The sequence below is a fragment of the Rhinatrema bivittatum genome, chromosome 2 (genome assembly GCF_901001135.1).
Source record: "Rhinatrema bivittatum chromosome 2, aRhiBiv1.1, whole genome shotgun sequence".
In the NCBI taxonomy this organism is placed as follows: Eukaryota; Metazoa; Chordata; class Amphibia; order Gymnophiona; family Rhinatrematidae; genus Rhinatrema; species Rhinatrema bivittatum.
Window position 1 is genome coordinate 51,098,344 of NC_042616.1, and position 21,854 is coordinate 51,120,197.

Below are 21,854 nucleotides of genomic sequence, written 5' to 3' on the forward strand. Positions count from 1 at the left end.
CGCGCCGACCCCTGATTTTATAATATGCGCCCGCATGTTATAAAATCGGGCGTACATTTGTGCATGCCGGGTTGCGCGCACACCTTTTAAATCTGCCCCATAATCTCAAAGAATCTCAAATAAAATAGGCAATGGTGTTTAAAGGAAAATGGTCTATTAGAACTAAGGCCTATATTTACTAAATTTTTTTCCCATTCTGTGTCTATATGAAAATGACCCCCTTAAGATTTTTATTGACAACAAGTTTTGCATTTTAATTACTTTGGTTGTAACATAACTTCCAAGTTTATCCTCCTTGTTGATTGTAACTTTGCTTCCTATGTTAAATGATTGTTATTGTTATAGTTTGCCCCACTTTCTGTGTAAACCGATTTGATATGGTTTTTACCATGAAGGTCGGTATAAAAAAGAGTTAAATAAATAAAAATAAATAAAATTATGAGGCTATAACCAATGAATTGCATCGACTCCAATCATCTGTAAAACATTAAAGGGGAAAACTAGAGTGACTACTTAAATGTTATAAAGATACGGCAGCAACTTTTGTATGGATCTGGGATAAGGGTTATGCATAGTAGAGATGTTAGCAGAATTCCTTTTCTAAGATCGGTTAAAGGATGTAACAGACAAGACAGAATAAGGAATGACGGTATAAGTATAACTAATATATGATAATGAATGCGAAACTCAAATATCACACTTTAAGCTCTTTATTTGGAAAAGGTGAAATAAGTAAATAGTGATGATGATGATGATAAATAATATTGGAAATAACATGTAGAAAGAATGGAACAAGGGAAGATTCCTGAACGAAGCTCTTCAATATCGACTTGCAGGAAAGAGCAGGGCTGACTTGGGAAGAGATGGTCAGAGGTGATCTGTAATGAAGCTGCAACAGGCACTGTTGTCTCATCATGGTAATGATGTTAATATAATTTTTACTTGCACGTTTCCTTTTTCTTTAAATATAGATACATTTTTTTTTAACAACTCTGTATCAGATTCCCCAGAAGCAAGCAATTAAAAAATATTTGCCATGTTGGGATTTTGGTTTTCAGGTTGTATCCAGTAATATGTTTTTGTATTTTAAATACAATTTTATATAAATTAAAAACTCCATTTACCTCTTTCCTGTTTGTTCCTCTTGCTGTGGGGGCTATCTTTTTTGCCCTGGCTTATATGAGAGCTGCCCGCTACATTATCTCTCTCCCCGCCTCCCCCCCCCCCTTCCTTTTTTAGTTAATTGATCCTTGTCCTTGTACTCGACTCTACCATTCCTCTTGCTGGGTGGTCAGGTAACTCCATTCCATGTTAGAAGAAACCGTAATTCCAGGCCAGATTTTATCCCCATTGCATCTATGGGCTTGCAGTCCTGATGATGGGAGCATAGCTGTCAAAAGCCAGTCACAGATGAGTTGTTAACTTTTTTAATGGAGTATCACCTCAACTTGCTTTTTGACCCTTACTGCTGATCTTTTATTTGTCATTAACCTCCCAAATGGCTACTAAGACCAATGGTCTCAAGATTCAAACCTGCAGCCATAAGGACACTTACTTCTACCTGTTAGAGAAACTGAGACTACAACTCCCAGCATGCAGGGCCGGCTTGCCCTAGATTTAGCTCTGTGTCTTTACTTCCTTTCTCGCTTACTTTTGCACTGTTTTGAGTTAAGTCAGTGGATGCCAGCAGGAGCCAATCAAATCCTGTATGGCCTGGCCCGCTGCATGCTGGTACTGATGGGCCCGCTGGGCTCTGTGCGAGGTGTAAGCAAATACAGGCCGGGCCAGGCTCAGTACTACAGGTCCCAGCATGCAAAGGGAGCACGCCCCTCAACTGTCTGTTAGCCCTGCCCCCCTCAGTATAGCCAGAAACACAGAGCCCTACCCGAGCTCGTCCTGCGGCCCAGCTTGTCGCCATTAGCAGAGGAACCTTGGGCTGGAAGAGGGGGAAAAAATTGTACAGGCCATGGCTGCGTGCAGCGCTCCTTGTAAAGAAAAGAAAAAAAGAATAAGGCCATCCCTGATGCGAAGGCCTGAAATGTTGGTGCGGCTGATCCAGCGAGCCTCCTTCTAAGGTAGGATATAGAGTCCAGTCCGTCCTGCTTTGTGTCACTCTCTAGCATCCCAGGGGTAAGAAAGAGAGCCTGCTGCAGGTAAGGAAAAAAGGCCAGAACCGCCTCCCACCGATCCAGACATAATAGGGTGATTATATCCGACTGGGCGAATCTATTCCCTCCCACTGTATTCCCCACCCTCCCACTCCGTGCACACTGCTTTGTATTGGAGGTGAAATAATGCATTGGAGCGCACTCCCCTCTCCCTACACATCAGCTTTGAATTGGAGAGCGAGTAGCTATCCTGGAGCTCCCCTCCTTTTACAAATCTGCTTTGTAGTGAAGGGTGAATAATGCAGGTGTCCTTCTGGAGCTCCTCCTCCTCCTCCCCCGAACCCCCCATGCACGTTGGCTCTGTTGGAGCGAGAATAATGCAGGTATGCTTCTGGAGCTCCTCCTCTTGTGCAAATCGGCTTTGTATTGTAGGGGGAATAATGCAGATATCCTGCTGGAGTTCACCCCCTTCCCCATACACACAGTAGTATTATATTGGAGGAGAAATAATGCAGGTAGGTGCCTTGAACTTACTGCTGGTCCCTTCCCCCAATCCAGCCGGGGAAGGAAAAGGGGGGTGAGGGGCTAGCATCTCAGAGTAACCCATACCACAGCTGGTGCTGCTTGACTTGGTCTGCCAGAGACTGTGATTATATTCAGCCACGGGGAAGTTCCTTTTACATATGTGTTTCTGTTTTTTTTTTTAATACTCCTAAAGAAGGTAGAATTATAGAATCCAAAGATGATAGGTGGGTGATCATACAGGGGCTGCCACAAAAATCCATTTTGCCTGGTTTCTGCAAATCTGTGCACTGTCATAAAAGTTGGATCTGCGCTTCCAACTTACCGTTATTCCAGTTCAGATTTTTAGTGGCTAGCAGCTAGCTCCTGCCCACTCTTTCCCAACGGGTGGTGTTTTGATTTTTCTTAAATATAAAAGATTCCATCATTTTGTGGGAGTATTTATTTATATATCTATATCTATATAAATACAAAAAAAACTCCCTTCGGAGTGGAGTAAAAGCACAATTATTGTTTTTCAAAATATTATTTTATTTAATCTATGAAAAATCACCCACATGAATAATCAAGATTTGAAACACACATCAAATTACAATGAATCTTCCCATTTCATCAATACATATCTCTCTAACCCTGCTCTAGTTAAAATCAATACTCATTCATACCCATCCACTTCACTCATTCCCATACATATTCACAATTTTTTTGTGCAAATTTTTATGCAAATATACATTTAAACTTTTCAAGCAGAAATTACATGATAATTTCAAATCCTTCTAATGTTAACATTTATGTAAACATTCTTTAAGCTTATAATCTTGATTAATGTCAGCATAAATTACAGCAAAAATTACATGGTACCAACATTCATATTTGTAGTTCTGATTAATCCCAACCGGGACCTCGTTTCGCTTTCTGGCTTCTTCAGGGAATTTGAAGTGATTAAACCATAAAAGATCTATTTATCACATTCATATGAATTCTTTCCTTTCTAATAGAGGCACCATTGATCTTCATTAAATTTCCAACTGGTTATTTTGCATAGCCAATTTCTGCATATAAATCGTCTGCATTGAAAAACAATATCATAAAATGTAAGAAACATTTTTTCTGTCTCATAATAAAAACACTTTTTTAAAAAGGTTATTTTTTTATTTTGTATGTTTAAAAATTGTTGTTACCTATGATTTATATACCTCTACAAGATATTACCTTTACTTCTATGTACCGCTGTCTTAACCTCTCCCGACAATCATCATTTTAATTCAATCTCATGTTCCTTGTCTTGAACTAAAGATGAATAAATAAGCATTAGATTCACATCACTCTTTATAAGTTAACTACATTCTTTAGAGGGAAACAAATAAATCCCTCATCGTTACTGGACTACTGCCTTCCACAACCTTCACTACCATCATATATTGTCGCTGTTTATTACCCTAACAAGCCATATAATGTCGATCTCTTTTTTTTTTAGATCTAAGAGTTTATAAAGATCAAGGCAGGTTGGTTCCAACGATTTACACTAAACCAACAGAGAGAAATCATTTATTACACTATGGGAGTTTTCATCCTTTAAATTTGTGAGACAACATTCCCAAGGACAGTTCTTGCATCTAAGACGTTTGTGTGATGGAATTGAGGAATATAAAAGACAGGCGTTGGACATGCAAGCTAAGTTCATTTCTAGGGGTTATCCCAAAAAGGTTATCAAGCGAGCATTTAAACGGGGGTCTATATGCCAATCGAGATTTGTTACTCCAACCTAAACAAAAATCTGAATTAGGTTCATTAGTTTGTATACTGCCGTTTTCATCAAGGACACATCATATACAGAAAATCATTCTTCGGCATTGGCCAATTTTATCTCTATACCCGGCTTTGCAAACACCACCAATATTTGCAAAAACTAGGGACCGCAATCTAAAAGATCTATTGGTTTCTTCAGTGGTAAAAGAGAATATTATTCAGGAAGATGGAGGACAGAAGTGTTGTGCCAGGTGCTCGGTTTGCCCATATGTGATGGTGGGTACAGTGTTCATACATGACTTTATTCCATATCCGTTTGAATTGAGGGGTAGGTTTGATTGTGGTTCAAGTCAGAAGGTGTATGTGATTCAGTGTCCGTGTTTGAAATTATATATTGGACACACAATGTTGCCTATAAGAACACGTATTATTCAGCATAGAAGCTGTATACGCACTGGCAAAGTGGAAGCACCTCTAGTCCATCATTGGCAGGAGGCATCACACACAATAGATCAATTAAGGTTTAGTGTCCTAAAGCAGTTGAAGTGTCTGCGGAGTGGAAATGTCTCATTATTACTAAGGCAGCAAGAGCAGAGGCTTATTTTTCAATGGGGTACTTTAACTCCCCATGGGTTAAATTCAAAGATTGAGTGGGAAGCATTTTATTAAAAGTTTACCACATGGAGGTTTGTAGTCAGGTAAATATTAGGAGTTTTGGATTGGTAGATAGGGTGGGACTGTATCATACGGGTCCAATGGGCAGTGATTAGATCTCAAAAACACTAGGGATTGGTCAGAATACAATCAGATGGCCAGCTTTTAAAGAACAGATGACGCCGTACGTTCACTGCGTCTTTGAGAACACAAGCGGAAGGAGAGAATATGTTCTGAGTTAACTTGTGGAAGTAAGTTAGTAAGTTTGGTTTCGTTACATATGACAAATCGCAGATTTTATGAGATATGGTCATGTTTTTTGACTCTTTGATTTAAGGTTTGATAATTAAAAGTATAAAATTAAATAATGTGAAATGGATACGTAATGTTAGAATGCATTTACGTTCATAAAATGGTTGGGGAAGTAGACATGAGTGTTTGAGAATAACATGAGAAGGTGAGGAGTTGGCTAGTGTTTTGGCACTTCGATAGTAGGTGTTTGCAAAGGATTAAGATGGACATATTCTTGGTTTTCAGATTTCATTACAGACTATGGTTGTAATGAGAGTATGAAGCGTGAAATAGAGAAAAAAAGGAAAAAAGAAGATGAATGATATTGCAGGAAAGTGACGACTTTTCCGTTGCAGTTATGTTAAAGTAAGTAGGAGAGTTTAAAATATTGGCGAATAAGGTGTCTGAGGGTGAGCTGAATGGGATATAATGGGAGAGCGTATTGTAATAAACAGTGACAATATATGATGGTAGTGAAGGCTGTGGAAGGCAGTAGTCCAGTAACAATGAGGGATTTATTTGGTTCCCTCTAAAGAATGTGGTTAACTTATAAAGAGTGATGTAAATCTAATGCTTATTTATTCATCTTTAGTTCAAGACAAGGAACATGAGATTGAATTAAAATGATGATTGTCGGGAGAGGTTAAGACAGCGGTACACAGAAGTAAAGACAGGTAATATCTTGTAGAGGTATATAAATCATAGGTAACAACAATTTTTAAACACACAAAATAAAAAATAACCTTTTTAAAAAAATGTTTTTATTATGAGATATAAAATGTAAGAAACATTTTTTCTGATATTGTTTTTCAATGCAGACGATTTGTATGCAGAAATTGGCTATGCGAAATAACCAGTTGGAAATTTAATTAAGATCAATGGTGCCTCTATTAGAATGGCAAGAATTCATATGAGTGTGATAAATAGATATTTTATGGTTTAATCACTTCAAATTCCCTGAAGAAGCCGGAAGGCGAAACGAGGTCCGGTTGGGATTAATTAGAACTATAAACATGAATGTTGGTACCATGTAATTTTTGCTGTAATTTATGCTGGGGATTAATTAGAACTACAAATATGAATGTTGGTACCATGTAATTTTTGCTGTAATTTTATGCTGGCATTAATCAAGATTATAAGCTTAAAGAATGTTTACATAATTTAAAATCCTTCTAATGTTAACATTTATCATGTAATTTCTGCTTGAAAAGTTTAAATGTATATTTGCATAAAAATTTGCACAAAAAATTGTGAATATGTATGGGAATGAGTGAAGTAGATGGGTATGAATGAGTATTGATTTTAACGAGAGCAGGGTTAGAGAGATATGTATTGATGAAATGGGAAAGTTCATTGTAATTTGATGTGTGTTCCAAATCTTGATTATTGTTGTGGGTGAATTTTCATAGATTTAATAAAAGATTATTTTGAAAAACAATAATTGTGCTTTTACTCCACTCCGAAGCATGGTTTTTTTTGGTATTAGTATCTAATAGGCACAATATTGCACAATAGTGCCTAATAGTTGGGAAATGTTTTAAAATTTTATTTATTTATTTATTTATTTATTTTAAACAGAAAATTGAAATCCTTCTAGTTTGGCCAGGGTTCAATTGGTATCGTGTTCTCAGTGAGTTGGGCAGTAGGGCTTTAACCCCAGAGACCAGGATGAGACTAACTGTCCATTGCTCAAGGCTCAGACCCAGTGCTTGAATCTTGACCATAAAGAGGTCGAAAGATAATAAATTACCGCTACCTTGTCAGTTTTACTTTTATTCTGGCAAAAAACGAACCTCAGCTGACAGACATTTACGTTGAACACTCAGTCAAGTCAAATGTGATTTATTTTTCCATTCTTAGAAAAAAAAATAAAATATTTTTTTTTCTTTGGTATCTTGGTAACTTTTTACTTCTTTGCCTATCTAGGATACAACCAAAGATAACTTGCACTGAGCAGATCGGAGGCTTCAGTATATAACATCGAAATATTACTCTTCTGCATTTTGTAAGTAACAACCTCTTTTAATTTGAGTAATAACTTTTAGTCTGTCATTCTAAATGATGCTGAAGGCGGTTTATGGCATTATGGAACAATTAAGTTCCTGCCCCAAAGAACTTAGTCTTAAGTGGCAACGGGAGATAACGTGATTTGCCCAAGATTACAGAGGATGTTAGTGGCGGAGGAGGGATTTGTACCCTGGTTCTCAGGCCATTGTTCTAACGACTAGACCTCACCACCTCCACAACGGTAGCATAACAGGTACACAGCCAAGGTTTTCTATTTATTTACCCTCCTCTTCAAGGAGTTAGTAAAATCAGGATCTTGAAAATTGTAGTTTAATCTGTTTTTTGTCTTTGTTCGTTTTTTGGGTTGTTTGTTTGTTTTTTGTAGGGATAAGCGATTTTCGGAAGCCGAGGGTGGTTAACTGCTGTGTGCGGCTGCGCTGTCACCATTTTCCATGATGATATAGATGGATTTCACTTCTGTTACCCCTCTTTTAGGATCTCAGATGTGTTTTAGAGAAACACGTGGGGGGGTCACTGAGCAGTGCGAGCTCTGCACAATCACAGAATAGGTTTTGGGTGAACGGAGATGGTAGTTCTGTCAATCCCAGCTTCCTCTTGCTCGCCAGACTGCTCTCTCTTCCAGTTGATAATCCAGGGAAAGGAGGCAAAAAAAAAAAAACAAACAACCCACTGAGGTTTGGGAACCAGTTCTGCATAACTGAAAAATATTCCTTCTTGCTACATAATATGGCCGTGGGCTCAGAATCGCCAGATTAACGCTTTTCCCTAGCATGTAGCTGTGTTGTCTTGCTAGGTGGCTGAAGAGAAGAGAGAGACCCACCAACACACACCATTTTTAAAGGGAAAGTATCATCTGCACAAGCTGGATATCTAACAGCTGCACCTTACTAGTCCTGAAAACCCAAATGGCTAGGGGTCCTCCAGGACAGGTTTGGGAACCACTGTTTAGAGAGAGAGGTTAAAAAGCACTGGTTCCATTCAGAGAACTGACCAGTTAGCCTTACTCCATTTCTTGTCTTTTAGTTTGAAACATTTTTTATTGTAAGCAAGCTGCAACAAATTCAAGATCTGATGCACATGTGACACTTATGCGCATCAGAATAAAGAAGAAAATTACAGCTTACATATGTTATATGTCCCCCCTCCCCCCCCCCTCCGTCCAACATAACATAAGAACATGCCATACTGGGTCAGACCAAGGGTCCATCAAGCCCAGCATCCTGTTTCCAACAGAGGCCAATCCAGGCCATAAGAACCTGGCAAGTACCCAAAAACCAACTATATCCCATGCAACTGATGCTAGTAATAGCAGTGGCAACTACTAGCTCAGGGTGAGGTTTGTTATGTTCTTATGTTCATAATGAATCTAGGGCTTAGAGAAGAGTGTGTGTGTCAGTGTGTGAGCCCTTGTCTCTCTCTGTGTGTGGGGGAGCCTGACAGAAAGGGCTTTGCACACAGAGCATATTGTCTTTGCATAGTGCAATTTCCACCGTTCAGGGTACCACTGGTTGCCACAGATAAGACACGATAATGTGACTAACACAAGCCTTCTATTTATATTTATACAGAGAGAGAGAGAGAGAGATTGCACTAAAGACAAGTTATATGAATAATGGATTGTAGCTCCTTTCTGCTGGGTATTTTTTTAAATTTCAGTTTTTATAATAGAACATCATGTGTTTCATTTTTTTTCCTTTTATTTAAACAAATATGAAGGCAATACAGCAAGGCAACTTCTTCATGGTATCTATGGTGAAATTGACTTACCTGTTAATTCCCTTTCCTTGAGTCCTAGCAGACCAGTCTGTACTCCTGGGATTTACTTCTTTCACCAGCAGGTGGAGACATAGCAACAAAATAAGAGGTTCTATGTATTCTGAGATAGCTGGAACTCTGCCAGTAGCCTACTGCCCTAGCCAGAAATAACTTACCTACACACATTTTTGGAGACAAAGAGGGAGCATATGAGTAGGCCACCAGTCAATACATTTACTGAATTTATGGACACCTTGCCTTCTCCATTCTTTCTCTGAGACACTCGAGGAAGCTTTCAAAACTGCACCCTTGTGTGTACATTCCTTTGCTTACTTGCTTGCTCCTTGCATCTCTCCACTATCCTAGATTCTGAACTTTTTTTTTCTGGGAGAGATGTAGACTGACCTGCTAGGATTTGAGGAAAAGAAATTAACAGATAAGACTAAATTTCACCTTCCTTTTCGTCCTGTAGACCACTCTGCATTCCTGGGATGTGCCAGAACAGTGATAAGTTGAAAGGGGTATGGCACCTATTGCTGTCCAACACTTTCCTGCCAAAACCCGTGTCCTCCTTTGCCGGTAGGTCTAGCTTATAATATTTTATAAATTTGTGCAAAGATGCCCAAGTTGCCGCTTTGCAGATCTCCAGTGGAGTTGCCGCCTTATATTCTGCCCAAGTAGATGATTGGGCCCTAGTCAAGTGGGCCTTCAGATCTACCGATATCTGTTTGCCTCATCCAACATAAGCTTCTGCCATTGCTTCCTTGATCCCTCTTGCGATGGAAGCATTGGACATGGCTTTCCCTTTTCTTGGGCCCCCATAACAAAACAAATAGTGTGTCTGACACTCTGAAATTATTTGTGACTTCTACGTATCTCATGAGGATTCTCCTAACATCTAAAAGATGCAGCTTTCTACCTTCTCCTCTACTTTCCTTCTTTGTGAACATGGGAAGAGAGATTTCCTGGTTCATGTGTAATTCTGTTACCACTTTTGGAAGAAAAGAGGGGACTGGCTGTATTGTAACCCTATCCTTATGGAACACCAGATATGGATCCCTACAAGAGAGTGCTTGAAGCTCAAAGACCAGAAGAACATAAATTGCTATACTGGGTCAGACCAAGGGTCCATCAAGCCCAGCATCTTGTTTCCAACAGTGGCCAATCCAAGCCACAAGTACCTGGCAAGTACCCAAAAACCAAGTACGTCCCATGCTACTGATGCTAATAATAGCAGTGGCTATTTTCTAAGTCAGCTTGATTAATAGTAGGTAATGGACTTCTCCAAGAACTTATCCAAACCTTTTTTAAACCCAGCTACACTAACTACACTAAACACATCCCCTGGCAACAAATTCCAGAGTTTAATTGTGCGTTGAGTGAAAAAGAATTTTCTCTGATTAGTTTTAAATGTGCTACTTGCTAACTTCATAGAGTGCCCCCTAGGCCTTCCATTATCCAAAAGAGCAAATAACGGATTCACATTTACTCATGATTTTAAATACCTCTATCATAACTTGCAGAACATATTGCTACGAGAAAGATTGTTTTCAATGTCATGTCCTTCACTAGGGCCTCTTGCAAAGGCTCAAAAGGGGGCGGGGGGGGGGGGGGGAGGTTTCCCCAGGAACCTCGGGAATAAATTTAGGTCTCAAACCAGCACTACCTGACGTATTAGAAGGCAGACATGTTTTACCGTCCTCAGGAAGCATGGAACATCAAGGTGGGACCACACCGAACATCCTTCCTCCTGGCCCCTAAAACAAGCTAGAGCTGCCACCTGAACCTTCAAGGAATTCAGCACTAGCCCTTTCTCCAGGCCCTCTGCAAGGATTCTAGGATTGCTCCTATCCCTTCACTAGCAGCAGCAATATTCTTTCTCTTGCACCATGTTTCAAATATCCTCTGTGCTCTTCTGTATGCTAGGGAGATTGAGCATTTCTTCGCTTTAAGTAATGTACTAAAGACTGCTCACTACCTCCTAGCTTTCATTTTTCTCCTTTCAACAGCCAGGCTGTAAGACAGAAGGGACCCTGTTGCTGAAGGCCCTTGATCCCTTCTAGCCTGATCGGGCTCTCCTTCTGCAACCTCATCAGATCCCCATACCATGGTCACCTGGGCAAGTCTAAAATGGCATCACTAAAATGACCCAGCCCCTATGGTAAGAGATCCTTCTGAGGATTCTTCCTAATGTTGGCCATGGTAGGAAGACATACAGTAACTCATTTACTGGCCACTTCCTTATCAGTGCATCTACTGCCCTTACTGCCCATTCTTTGTTCTGGCTGAAAAACCTTTCTGCCTTTGGCATTTTTCTGGGTTGCCATTAAATCCCAGCCTGGGGTCCCCATGCTTGTACTTTCTTTATAAATGCCTCCTCCGGCATCTAGTGTGTATCTTCTGAGTTAATCCTCCTATCGGTTGTCCTTCCCTACTACATGTGCTGCCGACAAGGCTTCCAGGTGCCCTTTTCCTGCTCCATTAAGGTTTTCATCTTCCTTTATGTGTCCCCTTGCTTATTTATGTATGCTACCACAACGGGCGCTGTCTGAGAACACCCTTACTGTTTGCCCCTGCAAGCTGGGTTAAAAACTGCGAGCCATCCTGAAGGCTCTGGGCACCAGCTGATTTTATCATCCAGGGTTGCTTCTGTCTCTATCCATCTACCTTGGCTGCCATAATGTACCCTCAACCCATCTGGCTGGCATCTATTGTTACTGCCCTCCAGACTAGCTGTTTTAATGCCACCCCCACTGTCATGTTGGCACCCGACATCCATCAATATAGGCTTTCCCTGGCCCCATCCAGTAGCCTCAGCCTTCCTTTGTAATCCTGCCCCTGAGGGACCCATCTTGCTAGTAGGATTGCCTGAAGGGGGCGCATGTGCACTCTTCCCCATGGGACTAAGTCTGTGGCTGCTGCCATCAACCCTAGCAATTTTCGGATATGACCTGATCCTCACTCATAATAGGCCCTTCACCTGGCCTTGTAACTTCGAGATCCTCTCTTGAATCATGAAGACCTTCCCTATCTGTGTATCGAATCGGGCTCCCAAATACACTAGAGACTAGGTGGGTTCCAACTGGCTTTTGTTCTCGTTTATTACCCACTCCAGTGTCTCTAGCAGATTTCTGACTATTACCATCGAATAGCTGCTTTCCTGGCGAGACCTGGCTCTGATCAGCCAGTTATCCAGGTACGGGTGAACCAATTCTCAATGCTGCCGCCACCGCTATTACATTGATAAATATGCGTGATGCTGTTGCAAGGCCAAACAGCAGTGCTTTGAACTGAAAATGACTGGCCAACACTGCAAGTCTTAGATACATCTCTGATGAGACTTCCTTTTTGGGCTGTGTAAATATGCTTCTGATAGACTGAAGGAGGTAAGGAATTCTCCTTTCTTTACTGACTCCATAACTAATCTTAAGGTTTCCATCTTGAACATCTTGGGATACTTAGGTGCCTACCTTCTTCAACTCTAGTATCAGACGAAAGGTACCGTCCTCCTTTAGCACTACAAAATATAGAGAATAACACCCCTCCCCACTTTGTTCTTCTGGTATTGGTACTATCACTTCCAATTGGTGCAACCTTGGTAACGTTGCTTGAATCGCCTCTTTTTTTTTCACTTGACACTCCTCTGAGGAAATCCTACCTGTCCTTGGTAACTTGGACCCGCTCCTTGCAAAACCCTGCTAGGTACCCTCCTGTGAGTGGGATCACAGAGTTCACCTTTAAACGTAAAATTTCACAGTAATAACAAAGGATGTAGTTCTAGTAATAATATCAAAAAGTCATGCCACTATTTACCAGCATTGTAGATATATATCTAAAGTCCACCATATTTAGACTAACCTCCATTTCTCCCAAGCTGCCCATACTCGCAAGAATTTCTCCAGATCATCTCTTCTTATTGCCGTAAGTTGGTTTTTTTTTTGTTGTTTTTTTCCATTAGGTATATTTGCTCAATACGGGATTTTTAAGGAAGTAAAGTTTTCCTCCACTACTTAGCCACTTTGCACTTAGCTGCAATAATGATTTGTCGATTTGTCGTATCAAAGAGATTAAACGAGGATCTGCCTCCAAATCTGGTATGATCAATAAAATATACTTCGGGTCTCTGGGAACTTTTATCCCCACAATCTGCCAGATCAATTCCATAACCCTATCCCAATAAAATATCACAAAGGGACAAACCCACCAGAGGTGAAAGTCGTGCCTTTTTGGCCACAGCCCCTTCAACACATCTCATTAACCTTTCAGGTACATTTTATGTAGGCGTTCTGGTGTTAAAATGCCATCTGATTAATACCTTATGCCCACTTTCCATGTTATAAGAGGAAACGGAGCTCTTACCAATATGTGAGAAGCATATATCCCAACTCGACTTTTCTAGATGCAGATTTAAGCCACAATATGGGACGGTTTTCGAGGCAGCACCCCATTCAAAATTCTATGTAACTTGGATAGAGCTCTAGTTAATTTATCCTCTTGATAAAGTCCTGGAAGATCATTTTACCTTTAAGAAGATCTCTAATTATCTCTTTGTGATGCATAAAATGTGTGAGTTTTAAGTAAGAGAATACATCACTGGAAGAGAGAGAGAAAATTTATTGTACATTTTTAAGTGAAATGGCCCCCTGCCATTCCGTACCTGCTTCAATCTGATCAAACCAGCTTCTCTCCATTTACGAAAGGCTGAAGAAGCAGAACCCTGTGGAAAATCTTTAATACAATGAAATGATGACCTAAAAAAATAGTCTTTATCCCCCACTAATAAATGTTTCTCAAATGTTTGGGAAATGGGAGAAAGCGCTGCCATAGCAGGCCTAGCTTTGATAGGAAGCCATATTAGTTTTTCTAAAGAAAAACCTTTCCCTAAATCTCCTAATTTAACCCACCTTTTCATCACCAAGTTTCTATGCCAACCTATCACAGCATGCAGTTGGGAAGCTACATAATATCGTTGTAATCACAGTAACCCAAACCCACCCCAAACTCTAGGTTGATAGAGCATCTGCTTGGACATCCTCAGAGGTCTCGGTTTCCAAATAAATGTAAATAATTTCCGCTGACATTGATCATGCCCTCTGAAATGGGTATTGGAAGAATCTGTAACAAATAACTAAAGTGAGGTAGCAGATTCATTTTTGCTACTGCTACCCTTCCCATCCAAGAAATAAGGAATCTATCCCAACATCTGGGATTGCGTGAAATAGCCTTATCTAGTAATTCATTTTAAATATGTACTCCTAGGTATCGGACTCCCTTTTTTGCCCATTTAAAAGCAAAAACATGTTTTATTTCCCCCACTAAATCACTGGATGTATTTTTGTTTAGGAGTTCAGATTTATCTGCATTCATTTTCAATCCAGATATTTTACCAAAACTCTCTCATGTGTTAGCTGCTTAAGTGAGTTAATTGTATCTGACAAGGTGAACAGGATGTCGTCTGTGACTTAGGACATTTTATATATGTCCTGTCTTATTACCATCCCCTTTATTACATCAGTACACCTAATCTTATCAGTGAGAGGCTCTAGTGATAAAGCAAAAAGAAGAGGTGACAAGGGACACCCCTATGTACCAGAAAGCATGCAGAATAATAGCCATTAACTTTAATACATGCTGAGGGATTTTAATATAATTTCACTATCCAGGTAAGAAAATTGCCTCCTAACCCCATCTTTTCCAGTATTCTAAATAGAAAGGCCCAATAAACTCTATCAAACGCATTTTCAGCATCCACCGCTAGTAAGATGAAGGGAATATGATTGTTTTGTGGCCACCATATCAAATTGAATACTGTATGCACATTGTCCAAGGCCAGCCTCCTTGGTGCAAAGCCAGTTTGGTCCATATGGATCAAAAATGGGGCTAATTTTCCTAGTCGCAAGGCTAGAACCTTTGCTAAAATTTTCACGTCAACATTTATTAAAGAGATGGGACAGTGTGATCCACATAAAGTGGCATCCCTGCCAGGTTTTGCCAGCACTGTTATTCCTGCACTGTAAGAATCTGGCAGAAGGTAGCCTTCAAGTAATAAGGAATTGAACAGGAAGACTAAGGGTGCATGATCACAGGTCACAAAGCTTTATAGAAATTGGCTGTGAATCCATTTAATACGGGTGCTTTACCCATGTTGAGTTTCTTTATCACTTGCTCTACTAGGGCTATAATTTCCCCATTAATGAACTCTTGTCCTTCAGTAGATAGCAATGGTAAAAGGACTTTTTCCAGGTAGGCATCTATCTGTTCAACTGTTATAGACTCATCAGCTGCATAAAATTCTTAGTAAAATTATGTGAAACGCTCACTAATATTTTGGGCATCACAAACCAGTTTTTCTTATCCATCTTTAATTTTCCATATATGATTTTGTCATTTTTTTTTCTTTCAACCTTCTAGCTAATAGCATACTGGTTTTATTTCCAAATTCTTAATAATCTTGTTTTACCAGATTCATCTGATGGGATATGGCCTCCAGTTCTAATTTATTCAATTCAGATCTTAGAGACAAGTTTATCAAGCACTACAGAATCCAGAGCTCTCTTGTGTCTCAGTTCTAACTGGGCTATCTGTTTTTATTAGGTATAAATGCACCCTTTCCTTCTCTCGCTTAACGTGAGAAGCCTGTGAGAGATGTTTACCCCTAACTACAGCCTTCAAGCAGTCCCATAATGTAACTGAAGGCACTTCCCTATTATTATTAAGTTACATATATTCCCGGATATCATCCTGAAGCTAAGTCACAAAATCCTTATTTAATAGACTGTCATTCAGTCTCCAATAACACCTCAATTTCAGACTGTCTTTACTCCCCAAAGTAATCCATTACAGGAGTATGATTCCACCATGTGTTCTGTCTCATGTCAGCTTCTGTGAGATGGTTCGGAGGGAGGTATCTTGAACAGATACTAATGAAGCATTAGAGTGATTCGATTATTAGAAATGTAGATCGCAGGGTGGCTGGTGGACATGAGGACTTCCTGGTAACTTGCCTGCCTAGTGCGAAGGTGGCAGACCTCACACGTCACCTAGATAGTATTATAGACAGTGCTGGGGAGGAGCCGGCTGTCATGGTACATGTGGGCACCAACGACATAGGAAAATGTGGGAGAGAGGTTCTGGAAGGCAAATTTAGGAATTTAGGTAGGAAGCTGAAATCCAGAACCTCCAGGGTGGCATTCTCTGAAATGCTTCCTGTTCCATGTGCAGGTCCTCAGAGGCACTAATTCAATAAAACTGTCTATATATGATGTATAATCAACTATTGTTAATAAATAAACATATTTAAAGGCTACAGATAGCTACCACCGTGTAGTCTATATTCAGGTTACCAACTCTGAAGCTTTTACAGTCACTAGCGGAACTAAGACTGTAATTTCCAGCTTATAATCATCGGTTTCCCCACTTAGATATTGGTCCAGTCATTAAGGAACAATTTTTTTAAAGGTTTTTTAGTTTATAATGTCTTTAGGCAGTAATAAAGAACTTAGCGTAGCAGGACTTGAACAGCATTTGAAACCGCACAGCCCGACACAGCTCGTGTTTCTTTAGGCTTCATCAGGGGCAATAAAGTGCAGAGTGTTTCTGATATCTGCCAAGTTACATATTCTGCTACTCGGTCTCAAGCAGACCTTCGGAGTGAGGAAACTCACCCAAAGGTGAGATTTGTGCAGTGTTCTCTTAACCTAACTTGATGGACTCTCTACCTGGGTAACATCAAGCTAGGTTGAGAGAACATTGCACAAATCTCATCTTTGGATGAGTTTCCTTACTCCGAAGGTCATCAAATCCTCACAAGAGTGCACTGTTCTGTTCATACGTCGCACTCTGAATGTCAAAGTGGTCCCTAAGCCCTACACTAATACCTAAACTTCACCTTGAGCAGCTAGGTAGGCCTTATATAGAAGTATAAATACCTACCTAGTATGAGGGCCTTATAGCTAGTCTGTCTCTCTCTCTCTCTCCCCCCCCCTCCCCCCAGTGGTTGTAGGTAGGAAATACAACAATTCTGGCACTTATCGCAAAGTGCGAAAAAGTTATCACAGTTTGCGCTAATACCTATGCAAAGCGCTAAGCGCACTTTGTGATAAACAGCCTATTACCATAAAACACGCTCCTTTTCCTATCGCATGCGATATTTAGTGCATTTTGATAAATCCAGGCCTAACAAAGCTAAAAAGTCATGGGATAGGAGGTGATGTCCTTTTGTGGATTGCAAGCTGGTTAAAAGACAGGAAACAGAGAGTAGGATTAAATGATCAGTTTTCACAGTGGAAAAAGGTAAACAATGGAGTGCCTCAGGGATCTGTACTTGGACCGGTGCTTTTTAATTTAGTTATACATGATCTAGAAAGGGGTATGACAAATGAGGTGATCAAATTTGCGGATGACAAAAGTATGTAGAGTAGTTAAATCTCAAGTAGATTGTGATGAATTGCAGGAGGACCTTGTGAGACTGGAAGATTGGGCTTCCAAATGGCAGATGAAATTTAATGTGGACAAGTGGAAAGTGATGCATATAGGGAAAATTAACCCTTGCTGTAGTACAAAATGTTAAGTTCTGACTTAGGAGTTACCACCCAGGAAAGAGATCTAGGTGTAGTGGATAACACATTGACATTGTCGGCTCAGTGTGCTGTGGCGATCAAAAAAGCAAACAATGTTAGGAATTATTAGGAAGGGAATTGCAAAAAAAACGGAGGATGTCATAATGCCTCTGTATCGCTCCATGGTGAGACTGCTTCTTGAATACTGTGTGCAATTATGTTAACTGTATTAAAAAAAGGATATAGCTGCACTGTAGAAAGTGCCAAGAAGGGCGACCAGAATAAGGGGAATGGAACGGCTGTGACTTGGATTGGCCACTGTTGGAAACAGGATACCAGGTTTGATGGACCCTTGGTCTGACCCAGTATGGCATATCTTACGTTCTTATGTACAAGAAAATAGTCAAGTATAAAATAAGAAGAGTGGCCTAGAGAAAAAAAAAAGAGTAATTGCGCAGTACAGGGTTTCTTAATCTCCATACAGCCTCTAGTCCCCATCTGCAGTTAAACATTTTAAACTTAGTCTGTGATGTCAAGATTTCATATGTGAACCACACGAATTGTCTAAATAAGGATAGAATGTTAAAATCTCCCCCAATGATGAGGTGACTTTCCAGCTACTTAGAAATGACCTTCGAGATTGTATCAAATAAAGCTCCCTGAGACACATTTGGTGCGTATATTTTAACCAAAGTATATGTCTCGTTGGGCACCCAATCTTTACTATTCTGTATTGCCCCTCTGTGTCTCTAATTACTGATCTAATATCTATAACCAGATTTTTTTGAAGAGAGTATACCTACTCCTCCATATTTATGATTTAATAGAAGAAGAAGCATAATATTGCTCTGGGAACAAACTAGACAATAATAATCTTTCATGCCTTTAGCAAAAATCCAGTTCAGTATACTTCATGAGTTCAGACATAGTAGTGTTAATGTACCTTTAAATCTCCTTTATTCGCATATGTACACATTTGTTATTTTATTTTAATTTTTTTTTTTTTTAATTTTTATTGATTTTTTTGCTTTCAGTTATTTTTTGTTCATACTTAAGGCATTTTTCTGGCATGGTGCGGAGGTTATTTAATTTTCAACGCTGTGCGTGATTAAAAGACAGACATATGGATACATGTACGGTCAGTAAGACACATTGAACAATGTATAATTACTTTCATAAAGCAATAAAATTAGATATAGAATAGGGAAAGCACAATTATTAGGTAAAGTTAAACCTAAATACAATCTTGGCTATTAAAATGTTTTTTAAAAGATTTTTTTAAAAATTCTTGAAATATACAGTACTAGATAAATATTTTTCAAAAGTACATAATACCATTATTTAGATGTAGATACGATATTTTTAATGTAATTAACCACAATGTATATATACTTATGGGCACTATTCATACTGGGGAAAAGTTTCAAACCTACACGCAGGCGTACATGTGCGCACGCTACCCAGCGCGCACACGTGCGCCTGATTTTATAACATACGCAGGCGCGCGCAAGGGGGTGCAAACTATGGGCCAGATTTAAAAACCTACGCGCAGGCTTAGATTTGTGCGCGCAACCCGGCGTTCACAAATCTATGCCCAATTTTATAACATGCGCGTGCGTTATAAAATCCAGGGTCGGCGCGCGCAAGGGGGTGCACACTTTCTTTCGGCCCCCCAGCCCTACCTAAATCCCCCTCCCTGCCTTTATTTCATTATTTACGCCTGCCTCTGGGCAGGCGTAGCTTGCGCACGTTGGCCAAGTGCCGGCACGAGATCCCCGGGCCCAGCAGCAGTGGAGAGACCTCTGGCCCCACCCACTCCCCGCCCCTTTTTTTCAAGCCCCGGGACATAACGCGCATCCCAAGGCTTGTTCAAAATATGCTCGTCGCGCGCAGGAGGGGTTTTAAAGGGTTACGCTCGTATCTTACGCTCATAACCCTTTTAAAATCCGCCCCTGTACATCTTGCGCTTGCCAACACCCGCAGTCTTCCCCCGTTCTCTTCCCCCTATCCTTCCCCCCCCAACTCTACTCTAACCCCCCCCCCTCACCCGACCTCTATCTTACCTTTTGCGCCTGCCGGCAGCCTGCCAACACATGATCCTCCCACACAGCAGCAAATGGCCACTGTGCCAGAGGCCTCTGGCCCTCTCATGCCCCCAGACCGCCCCTTTTGTAAAGCCCCGGGACTTAGACGCATCCCGGGACTTTACGCTTGTCGCCGGGCCTTTATAACATAGGCCTGGCGCACGTAACCCCCCCCCCCCCCCCACCCGCGTAAATCCTCTGGATTTACGTGCGTAGGGCTTTTAAAATCCAGCCCACCATGTTTCCACTTTTATTATTATATTATGTTTCCATTTTCATTAATATACCAGCAGAGGAACTATTCTCGCAGATAAAGAGTGTTAAAGAGCAAGGGTTATGAATCCACGAACCTTTTGAGAATATTCGAATAAGCTCCACAGATACAACATGTAATAACACAAATAAGTTTTAAAGTAGCTGTTTTTAGTCACTATTTATAACAATATACTATTATTTTTACATTTGTCTATCATTATTGTATGCCATTTTTATGTAATTTATACTCTAATTTGAATTTATAATTTATTTGTTATGATTTATGTTTTTGTGACGTCGTGACAATTTTTAAATGTTTATATATGTTTCACTGTTATAGTAGCCCCTGAGGCAGCTCTAAGAATAGAGCGAAACTCGGCCAGAGTCAGGCCTACGTACTGTGATAAATAAAGAATCTTTTTCACCAATCTGTCTACTTCTGGTTGCTACATTGCAAAATTGGATCGGCTTCCGTTGTGTTTCCTGAAACTCTAGGCTCCCGAGATCAGACTCGTTCTCTGAGAGACAAACACACAAACTTGTTTTTTTGCCTGCCTTTCTGACTAACTCTTTATTACAAAAAACACAAAACCCCTGCTTTTTGCCTGCCCACTGTCTAGGTAATCAATATAGGTACACAAATACACTAAATAATATACTGCAATAGTTTTACTTCTCCCCAATACTTTTAAGCTTTAAAAATTTCCCTAAGCAATACTTACTGATTCTTTTCAGCCACCAGCAAGATGATCCTCTCCTCTCCTGTCGATATAATTTGTACCTTGGTATCAGTGTCCCTTTGGTTATCCTTCTACCAGGTCTCCGAGATGTCTATTATGTCTATATCTTCCTTTAGCGCCATACAGTCTAACTCTCCAGTCTTATTTTTCAGACTTTGTCATTTGCATACGGACATTTTAAAATAGGTTTGTTTTATCTATTTTTATATCTACCCACAGCCTGCTTATTGTCAGATGGTACATGCAGTTTGGAGTCATTTTTATCTGCGTGATCTATATTCAAATACATCTGTTTTTTGTTTTTTTCCAGCTTTTAAAACCACCTCTCTTTTGGGACATTCTAACTTACTTAGTTTGCCAGTATCCTTTGAAGATATCGCCCTCCAAACCATGCGCTACTGAGCCACTGTCTGCTTTCCCCCATGTTGTAGTTTAAAAGACACCTCCTCGCTCTTCAAACTCCTACTCCTCTCTGCAGTTCTGCTTCTAGAACTCTCTAGGAATCACTGGGTTAAGTCACAGGAATGAACCATTGTGGCACCTGCCATGGGGGGAATGCTTAGCCAATGCTTAGCCAATGGCTCAGTCTGCCTTCCTACTCAAAACCAACCACAATATGTCCTCTCTACAAAAGACACATTACCCATAGTTTACACTTCCAATGCTGAGCACTCCTGTCTTACTGAATATAGACCTCCTAGAATATGACAGCAGATAAGAACCGTAGGATAATCTAGTCTACCCAGTTTTATTCCCGGTACATTGCCTTAGACCCCAGCTGCTCTCCGACTTTACTTTCATTTCTTTCCAAATAAGGATCCTCTGTGCTTGTCTCAGGCCTTCTCGAATTCTGTTACTGTTTGTCTCCATCAGCTCCCTTGGGAAACTGTTCCATACATCCACCATCCTGTCCATGAGGATATTTAAATGTTACTTCTGAGTCTGCCCCCCTTGGAGCCTCAAAGTAACTCTAAGAACCCCCTTGGTGTCGTGCCGCAGCTCAGGGATAGAGTCTGTGGCACATTTGCAGAATTTGATGTTGCTTGATGTGTAATAAAATTGACTTTTTTTTCACATCTTTACATGTTTTTCATTTTCTTAAAAAGTTGT

General features: G+C 40.2%; 1 protein-coding gene across 14 annotated transcripts in view; it reads left to right on the top strand.

Annotated features, from left to right (window-relative positions):
* Nucleotides 1-652: 652 nt before the first annotated feature.
* LOC115083932 (gastrula zinc finger protein XlCGF57.1-like) overlaps nt 653-21,854 on the top strand; it is a 30,174-nt gene continuing 8,972 nt past the window's right edge. For 2 of the 14 annotated variants that reach the window (XM_029588060.1, XM_029588061.1), the window contains exons 1-3: nt 1,338-2,075; nt 5,917-5,998; nt 7,251-7,329. Coding sequence is in view for 6 of the 14 variants with exons in the window: in XM_029588053.1 (XP_029443913.1) it covers nt 9,599-9,686 (88 nt within the window). In the remaining 8 variants the exon portion in view is untranslated. Of the gene's footprint in view, nt 918-1,329; nt 2,076-4,176; nt 5,691-5,916; nt 5,999-7,250; nt 7,330-9,579; nt 9,687-21,854 lie in introns of those variants that run through there. The other 12 variants (XM_029588058.1, XM_029588057.1, XM_029588048.1 and 9 more) reach the window with 11 other exon arrangements.